The 9,705-nt window shown below is 44.6% G+C and overlaps 1 protein-coding gene across 1 annotated transcript; it reads right to left on the bottom strand.

Moving 5' to 3' along the window:
• Positions 1-3,261: 3,261 nt before the first annotated feature.
• Positions 3,262-4,594, bottom strand: LOC125506581 (protein LURP-one-related 8-like). Its single transcript, XM_048671369.1, has 2 exons — positions 4,201-4,594; positions 3,262-4,087 (listed from the first exon to the last, which is right to left on the bottom strand). The coding sequence occupies exons 1-2, from the start codon at positions 4,444-4,446 to the stop codon at positions 3,704-3,706; spliced, it is 630 nt and encodes a 209-aa protein (XP_048527326.1). The 5' UTR covers positions 4,447-4,594; the 3' UTR covers positions 3,262-3,703.
• Positions 4,595-9,705: the final 5,111 nt, after the last annotated feature.

The raw sequence follows: 9,705 nt of genomic DNA, 5'->3' as shown, positions 1-9,705 counted from the left end.
ATAGGCATTATAGTGTTCTTTTGCACCCTCGAGAGTATCAAACCTCATGCCTATGAAAGGCTCTTTTGGTTGTGACCAAGCTTCATCATCATTTTCATTTCCCACAACACCCTGTCCAATAGTTCCACCTATCTCTCCAATTGTGGTGGTGTCATCAAAAGTATCACCTTCTGTCTGCATAGCTTCTTCAGGTGCAGCAGGAGCATGTTGGGTGCTGATGGGATTAGGCGATTCCCCTACAACTTCATTGTAGACACCACCAGGTAGTGGGGCATTAGGCTGCGTGCAGTACATGGGGTCTTCAACTCCAATTCCACCCGTAAAACGCACTTCAGAATGACCATCATCATCAGGCAATTCATTTAAGTCAATCATCTCCACCCAGTTTTGACAAAAAAGGAAATAATGATTGTACAGGCAACTTAATAAGGCAACTCTAGAAGCAAATGTTCAATACAGATTTGATGCAATAATGAATGTTCATTTTCTGTTTTTGCACTAATATCTTTCAATGCCTTTCATTCTGCAACAGCGGCTCTTTTTAATGTTTTCCTGTTTATCCTTTGTTCTTTTATCAGGAAATGCGAAAAAGCGAAAGAGATGGTTTATGATTCTCCATTTTCTTTGTGTCTGAATGAAGTTATAGTGGCAGATATATGAACAAGGCAGAAGAATACTATGTAGTCTTTCTTTTCTTTTTTTCATTAGCTTTTTTCGATGCCATATATGATGTGTGTTTCGAACATGCGTGCTTGGACATGACATAGCTTTGGGTAACTCGTTTGCAGAACATCCTTATACTATTATGAAGTTCACTTGCCTAATGTCTCATAACTTTCTGGTTCGCTTCTGCCAAAGTTCTATCTGGGGTTGCCACAGGTTTTGTATACAGGATTCACAATTACTGAAGCACCGTTTCTTATTGGTAGTAAGGTTGTGAAGTTCGCAAGGAAGTCGAAAAGAAGGCAACTTATTAGGTACTTCTCTCCACCCATCTCTCATGCTACATATCTTTTTCTGCATTACTGAATAAAAACTTCTTTGTTTATAGCACTTGCCTGCAGTAGAAACAGGACTTGCCTACATTTGTATTATAGTACTTGCCCACATTTTTTATCTCATCAACTTGGCTAGCCCCACTATACATGAAATTTTACATCTGATCTTGAATTTTTTTCACAATGCCCAAAAGAAGGCATCTTATTAGGTACTACTATCTGTTCTAGAACAAGACTTGCCTGCATTACATTACAGCACTTGCCTGCACTAGGACAAGACTTGCCTACATTACATTGCAGTACTTTGCCCAATTTTTTTACACTACAGCAATTGCCTGCGAAAAGAACATGATTTGCCTACATTTTCCCAAAAACTAGTGCAAATGCATACATCCCAACAAAAACTAGGGGGGAAAACAGAACTTGCCTGCAGATATAACTCAACTTGCCAACCCTGTCGACTCAACTTGCCCACAAGCATGTGTTTTTTTGGAACAACACCTGCTTTTCCAGATATGAGTCTTTTGCTAACCATGTGGATGCTAATTCTCTACAATTCCTATGCTTTTTTGACTTTTTTTGTCCCTCCTATGTCTTATGCTTTTTTTGACTTGCAAAACCTTTTTTTTGGTGCAGCAAAGAGGTTGGCCATGGGGGGGAAGGATGAACATAGACTTACCAGTAGATGTAGGAGAAGGCAGGGCTAACAGGGGAGGAGGTGTGGGGCAAGAGTTTCCTGGTAGGTGCTGTTGGATTTTTCGGGCTGGGTCAAACTGTCAGCTGTAGCCATGGAGTTCTGGATCTAGTGTCAATGGCGTTCTTGGGGGGGAAACGAGGGGACGAAGAAGGGAGCCACCGCGTCAAGGTTGGGGAGAAAAAGGAGGATGAAGGAGGCGCCCACCAAGGGCTAGCGTAGGACCGACGCGCGATGTGTTGATTGGAGGGGGTGGATAGCGTAGCTAGGCATGTGCGGGGAGGAGAATCCCTGTTTCCTTTTCTGTTACGACAGCTGGCAGGGAGCTATCTCCCTTGCCTTTTCTGGGCGTGCGCCCAGACCAACCAACGAGCCAACGGGTGCTGGCGAGCAGCGTCCTTAAAAATATATACAAAAGAAAAATGCATGCTTGACATCATCATAACGGCAGCCTGATGTATGGCTACTGGGCCTCACACGAAGCGAGACATAGCCCTGCAGCCTATGTGGATGGTGGGGGCCCAGGCGACCGCCCCACTTCCCTTCCCCAAGGCCGGCCCTGGAGGAAGACAACAGGAAGTCATCTCTCTTCAGGAAGGTCTAGCTGGCCTGAATCCTCACGTGCTAATGGTGATTCTATGAAAGAAAATGAAAAAATGAATTTGTTTTGTTGTTCTTCTGGTATAATACTGGGGTTCTTGTGGTGTATTCAAGTCTACGATTATGTCTATTGCAGAAAGTAAGTTGTTTAGGAGTCATGAAGATCTCCATAGCCGAGGACGTATCTGGTGCACCCAACCTTCTTGTGCTACCGGTGCACCGTACGTGTAAAATGTTCAAAAAAATCCAATAAAAAATTATTGTATTGACAAAATATCAATCTATGCTGTCACAAAAATTAAAATTAAAATTAAAAACATTGCTCGAGATATAAAAATGACAAATGTGGCATCAATGTGACAATGGGCCAAATAAAAAGCCCAACTTGTGTTATGTACTATTCAATGTCAAATTTTTCTTTTTTGTATCTTGAGCTATGTTTTGAATTTTTGTGACAACATACATTAATGTTATGTTAATGTGCTCATATTTTCTCAAAAAAAATCAAACATTTAAAAATGTGCTACCCGAGTCTGGTGCACCGGTAGCACAAGAAGCTCCGGTGCACCAGATACGTTCTCCCAAGTAGCTCACTCCCAAACGGTTTTTTCTTCTTCTTCTAAAAACCCTAAGAAACCATACTAAAGGTTTGGTACAATTTAGCAACGCGTATGATCACCCGCTGGCACTATACACTTATGCGGTTCGCTTTCCTATTTTGTTTAGGGCAAGCATCCCATGAGTAAATATAGGAGTAGCTTGTTTCGTCCGACGCGGTCTCGAGACATAGGCGCAACGAAGCGTGTCGCATCGTGCACCGTACCATTTCATCTAGATTTGAAAAAAAATTTGAAACGAGGCAAAAGACTTGCCATTTTCATCTAGATTTATGAAGCAATCAATAATTCAAGAAAGACAACTAGTAGGAGTAGCGAGCAGTTTACAACATGAGCAGAAAACAGAGGGATCTATACGGTAATCACAATTTCCACTAAAGGAAACAAAAAGGATCAAATTTACGAGTTCACATAGACCCACACCTATGCTACTCCCTCTGTTCCATGTTAAATGTCGCTGATTTAGTAGTACAACTTTATACATAATATGGTACGGGGGGACTATCCAAAACACCTCTACATACTGAATCCAAAACATGGCAACATGGCACCACTCGGTAGAAATGCTTCCGCTGGTCATCTCCTTTGGCTCATTCGTGATGAGGCCATTAAGAGAACCGTACGTGAAGCAAAAAAATGGGCGCATTTTGAGCAATGAAGCAACCACAAATTGCTTCCGAGCTACCCTCTCTTCTTTACTGTTTTCTGTTTCAGGAAATCATGGAAACTCTGTACACGGCAGAGTTGGCACGGCAGGGTGCTGCCTGCAAGTCGTGTCTGGATCGAGGCTTTAGTTAGGACGCGTTCATCTGATCCAGGAGTATGACCACGGCCATGGCCAGCGCCGGCTCCAAGTCCGGCTCCACCATCAGCCGGAACACGTCCGGGCCGACGGCGGCCTCCTTCCGGGACACCGTCGCCACGCGCTGCCGCTGGTTGCCGCCCGAGGCGCAGGAAGTGCAGGCGAACATGTCGAGGCTGCGGCCGGCGTACGAGCCCTCCACATCGTACCGGCAGCCAGGCGCATCCCCAGTGCCGTCCAACGATCGCGGCGGCGACAGGCGAGCGAGGGACTTGGTCCGGAGCAGATTCCTGTTCCGCCGCGCCGTGAACCGCCTGGGCGCCGGCTCGTCGCCGTCGCCGTCGTAGACGAGCCACTCCTCCGCCAGACTCAGCTTCTGCACCACCATCACGACGAGACCAACATCAAATTTGAGATCCCAACAAATCAAATCAAATCAACAAGGACAAGTCAAACCAACAACTCCTACCAAGAAAGAACGATACATACCTTGCGACGGACGGTGAGGATGGCGACGCCGTGGGCGTCCATGAGGACGACCTCGCGGGGCGAGCCGCGGGAGTGCGTCTCGACGCGGAACACGAGGTTGCCGTTGGTGTCAAACACGGTGAACCCCTTGCCGTTGAACAGCAGCGACCGGCGCCACACGGTCAGCGACACGGCCTCTCCCTTCTCCGCCGCTGGTAGTGCCAGAGAAGCAGCAGCGACGTTGGGGTGCACCTTGATCTTGTTCATCGATGCAAGGAAGCTCCGGCGACGGGAGCTTGCTCGTGGTGTTGTATGCAGGAAGGGAGGCAGAGCAAGTCAAAGGGCCGGCCGGGGTAGGCGAGATTATGATATGAGAGTAGTGGTAGTGGTGTTGGGTGAGGTGAAACTGAGAATACTGTGGCGCCGTGGATTTATAGCACAGTATATGGGAAACGCGTGGATGGGAATGCCCCTTGAGTTTCAGCTGCAACAAGGTTTGTTGTCAAATTAAAGTGGAATATGTGGGTCGGCAGCTCCGGAACAAACGAAACCGTGCTTCTCAACGGTTGAAACTAGGTTTCATCTCTGAGTATGAAAAACCCTAAGCAGCTCGATAGTATTGAAAGAAACTTTGCCATATAGTTTGTAGTTTTCTAATGTGTACCGTGAATTCTTTTTATTTGTTTTTCCATTAGTTTTAGTTGTTTTTAAGCATTTATTTATGTGTTCGTTTTAATACGATCCCCACAATAACAATACTCCCTCTGGAAAAAAATATATAAGCGTTTAGATCACTGAAGTAGCAGTGATCTAAACGTTCTTATATTTTTTTTACAGAGAGAGTACACATCATCTATCTTTTAATAAGATCCTTAGCCATGCTGAAACAGAGAACGACAATAACAAACAACCACCATACACTAAACTAAAATATCCTACACAGGCAATGGAGCTAGCTGTTTAAGCACCTAGTCAAGCATGCTTGGCGTACGTATCATGGAAGAGGTAAACCCATTTCGCGGTCCAAAGCACGCCACATCAGACACTCTAATCTCCAATTAGCGACGTAAACAAAGCCCGAAGTCGCCCCAATGCAGGGCGCTGTTAGCTCGGGCGGCACGGCAGGACCCACCTCCTAATAGCTAGAGGCTCGCGAGCGCTCTCAACATGCTTGTGTATCATAACATAATATCGTGTAGTGTTATTTAACTTTTAAGAAAGTGATCTTCTCGGCCTCTGCATCATTACAATGCAAGATTAAGATTGTATCACACACTTTAACGCAATACCAACTTGGTATATTGTATCGTTAAATGAGTGTCGTGAATGAACTGTCAAGTGCACCAAGACAAAAGACAATGTCAATGACAAAGGGGGCCAAGGATGATAGGGATTATGGAATCGCTGGCTGGAAAGTCCAAGCCGGAGAGAGGCTTTGCTTATGTAAAGTGAACGGTGATGGAGAAATAAACTCACCTGCTCCTACTTTCCCCTTTCTCCGTTCCTCAAATTCTGAAGCATGTACCAAACTGCGATCTGAAGCTATTTGGTGTGTGATCATTACAATGAGAAAAAAAAAGGAATACTAATTCATCACGATACATATTATAATAAATAAGGTGTTGTTTTCACAAACGTAAAAATATGTTTTTTAAGAAGCTAGTACATTCTTCATGTTCCTTTACTCCCCCATAATCACCATAATATCAGTTCACATACGGTTATTTCAGTCTCCAAAGGTCTATCATCTACAATTAGCCGGCACCACGGTCCGTTCTTGGCAAACAACAATTGGTGTGCCGAAGCCGAGCTTAAATGCAAGATCTTCATCGGAAGGCACTCACGGCTGACCGCCATCCGTGTGTGGCAGCATGACGAAGTTTGCAAACTTTGTCTATCCGGCATAAAAGTAATGAACACTTGGCGCGCGAAATTCTTCTTCTCTCGCGGAGTATGGGGAATTGTTTCAAACTGGCTTTCTATTCCCAACGGAATGCCACACATTTTCTTCCCCCTCGAAGAATGGTGGAATGGTAATATTGTCGATCGCGAGCCGCTACGCGTATTCACTTTGGGCAAGCTATCATCTACTTGTCATGAAATGGTTGGAAAGAGCGAAATAGACACACTTTCAGTGGCACTTTTCTGACCGTGTTGGACAACGCTTACGTTGTGATGGAGGACATTACACAAGTTCTGTTGGCCTTTGCTTGGAAGATGTAGTTGTCACCTTATTTTTTTCTTTTTCCATTTGGTCCCTATGTAAATAACATTATCTCATTTTCTCTACCTTAATGAAAAGGGCAGTGCTCCTGCCTTCCCAAAAAAAAACAAATTAATCTTCGACCTACAGATTAATTGCTTCCAAATAAGGAAACCACATGGCGACCGCCGGCCGGCAACAACAATTCTAGAGGACGAACATGAAGGCCACCGGTTGAGGCTATAGCACACAAGAACATCAAGACAAGCTGATCCGCGTCATCACAAGAACCACTCCTGCTGGAAAATACCAACAAGGTAAAATGATGATCATGTGTCTTGCCGGTCTTTTATTTGAGGGGTCGTTTTCCGGCTGTGTACATATTCTTGCGCTCAGCAGCCCATCCTCTCTCATCACAACCTGTAGCTGAATTTTACGCTCAATAGTGAACCATCTAGCTGTTATTAAGACACACCTATCACACACCCTGGTGTTGAACCATATAACGCACGCGTAGATTGGATGCTAGTAAATAGTGTTGTTTTTGTGATTAGACGAATCAATCCAGCATCTTTTCTCAAATGCCCACTAGCCAAGTTATTGTGGCGTACAATACATGTGTCCTTCAATATCTGTCCTCCTAATAGCATCTTCAATTTATTTGAGACATTGTTAAATAGGGTAGAGTCCAAGACAGTGTCACATATTTGAGTCGAAGTGTGTGCATTAATTTAGACTATTTGCAATTGTCGGAATGATGTTATTTTAACAGAAATAACATCAGTAATTTTTTGCATGTCATCTTCCCGGCGTCTGAATAGATCCGTAACTGGTCGTTACTCAACCGTGCGGAAGCCAGGGAGCATATGGCATATGGATGCAACTGTTGGGAGACGGTAGAATGGGATGCGTATAACCGGTTTGGATGACGATCCAATAACAGGATATGTGTTTCATCATCTTTTCATAGTTTCGTTGGTTGTGGCATTTTATTTCCTTTTCTTTTGAGTTTGCTTGTGAACATGTGTTGAACTTGAAGGAAATATGCCCTAGAGGCAATAATAAAGTTATTATTTATTTCCTTATTTCATGATAAATGTTTATTATTCATGCTAGAATTGTATTAATCGGAAACATAATACATGTGTGAATACATAGACAAATAGAGTGTCACTAGTATGCCTCTACTTGACTAGCTCGTTGATCAAAGATGGTTAAGTTTCCTAACCATAGACATGAGTTTTCATTTGATTAACGAGATCACATCATTAGGAGAATGATGTGATTGACTTGACCCATTCCGTTAGCTTAGCACTTGATCGTTTAGTTTGTTGCTATTGCTTTTTTCATGACTTATACATGTTCCTATGACTATGAGATTATGCAACTCCCATTTACCGGAGGAACACTTTGTGTGCCACCAAACGTCACAACGTAACTGGGTGATTATAAAGGTGCTCTACAGGTGTCTCCAAAGGTACTTGTTGGGTTGGCGTATTTCGAGATTAGGATTTGTCACTCCAATTGTTGGAGAGGTATCTCTGGGCCCACTCAGTAATGCACATCACTATAAGCCTTGCAAGCATTTCAACTAATGAGTTAGTTGCGGGATGATGTATTACGGAACGAGTAAAGTGACTTGCCGGTAACGAGATTGAACTAGGTATTGAGATACCAACGATCGAATCTCAGGCAAGTAACATACCGATGACAAAGGGAACAACGTATGTTGTTATGCGGTCTGACCGATAAAGATCTTCGTAGAATATGTAGGAGCCAATATGGGCATCCAGGTCCCGCTATTGGTTATTAACCAGAGAGGTGTCTCGGTCATGTCTACATAGTTCTCGAACCCGTAGGGTCCGCACGCTTAACGTTCGTTGATGATATAGTACTATATGAGTTATGTATGTTGATGCCCGAATGTTGTTCGGAGTCCGGGATGAGATCACAGACATGACAGGAACTCCGGAATGGTCCGGAGATAAAGTTTGATATATGTGATAATAATGTTTGGTCACCGGAAGGGTTCCGGAAATCACCGGAAGGGGTTCCGGATGTTTCCCGAAATGTTTGGGTACAAGAACACTTTATTTGGGCCAAAGGGGAAAGCCCACAAGGCTTTTGGAAAGCGCAAAAGGAAGTTTTGCGGAGTCCAGGGTCCAGACGCCGGGAACCCTGGCGTCTGGCCCTGGAGTCCGAGAAGGACTCTTGCCTTTCGGGTGAAACCGACTTTGTGGAGGCTTTTACTCCAAGTTTCGACCCCAAGGCTCAACATATAAATAGAGGGGTAGGGCTAGCACCCAAGACACATCAAGAAACACCAAGCCGTGTGTCGGCAACCCCGTCCCCTCTAGTTTATCCTCCGTCCTAGTTTTCATAGTGCTTAGGCGAAGCCCTACGGAGATTGTTCTTCACCAACACCATCACCACACCGTCGTGCTGCCGGAACTCATCTACTACTTCGCCCCTCTTGCTGGATCGAGAAGGCGAGGACGTCACCGAGCCGAACGTGTGCAGAACTCAAAGGTGTCGTGCTTTCGGTACTTGGATCGGTCGGATCATGAAGACGTACGACTACATCAACCGCATTGATATAACGCTTCCGCGAACGGTCTACGAGGGTACGTAGACAACACTCTCCCCTCTCGTTGCTATGCATCACCATGATCTTGCGTGTGTGTAGGAAATTTTTGAAATTACTACGTTCCCCAACAGTGGCATCCGAGCCAGGTTTTATGCGTAGATGTCATATGCACGAGTAGAACACAAGTGAGTTGTGGGCGATATAAGTCATACTGCTTACCAGCATGTCATACTTTGGTTCGGCGGTATTGTTGGATGAAGCGGCCCGGACCGACATTACGCATACGCTTACGCGAGACTGGTTCTACCGACGTGCTTTGCACACAGGTGGCTGGCGGGTGTCAGTTTCTCCAACTTTAGTTGAACTGAGTGTGGCTACACCCGGTCCTTGCGAAGGTTCAAACAGCACCAACTTGACAAACTATCATTGTGGTTTTGATGCGTAGGTAAGAACGGTTCTTGCTAAGCCCGTAGCAGCCACGTAAAATTTGCTACAACAAAGTAGAGGACGTCTAACTTGTTTTTGCAGGGCATGTTGTAATGTGATATGGTCAAGACATAATGCCAATTTTTATTGTATAAGATGATCATGTTTTGTAACCAAGTTATCGGCAACTGGCAGGAGCCATATGCTTGTCGCTTTATTGTATGCAATGCAATCGCCCTGTAATGCTTTACTTTATCACTAAGCGGTAGCGATAGTCGTGGAAGCATAAGATTGGCGAGACGACAACGAT

Source organism: Triticum urartu, chromosome 5, assembly GCF_003073215.2.
Source record: "Triticum urartu cultivar G1812 chromosome 5, Tu2.1, whole genome shotgun sequence".
In the NCBI taxonomy this organism is placed as follows: Eukaryota; Viridiplantae; Streptophyta; class Magnoliopsida; order Poales; family Poaceae; genus Triticum; species Triticum urartu.
This window is presented reverse-complemented; position numbering and strand designations above follow the sequence as displayed.

Bases quoted from the DNA above. Each gene is read 5' to 3' on its own strand.
- LOC125506581 (XM_048671369.1), bottom strand. From the start codon at position 4,446: ATGAACAAGATCAAGGTGCACCCCAACGTCGCTGCTGCTTCTCTGGCA. The intron at 4,088-4,200 runs GTATGTATCGTT...ATGGTGGTGCAG, and splicing joins TCCTCACCGTCCGTCGCAAG to AAGCTGAGTCTGGCGGAGGA.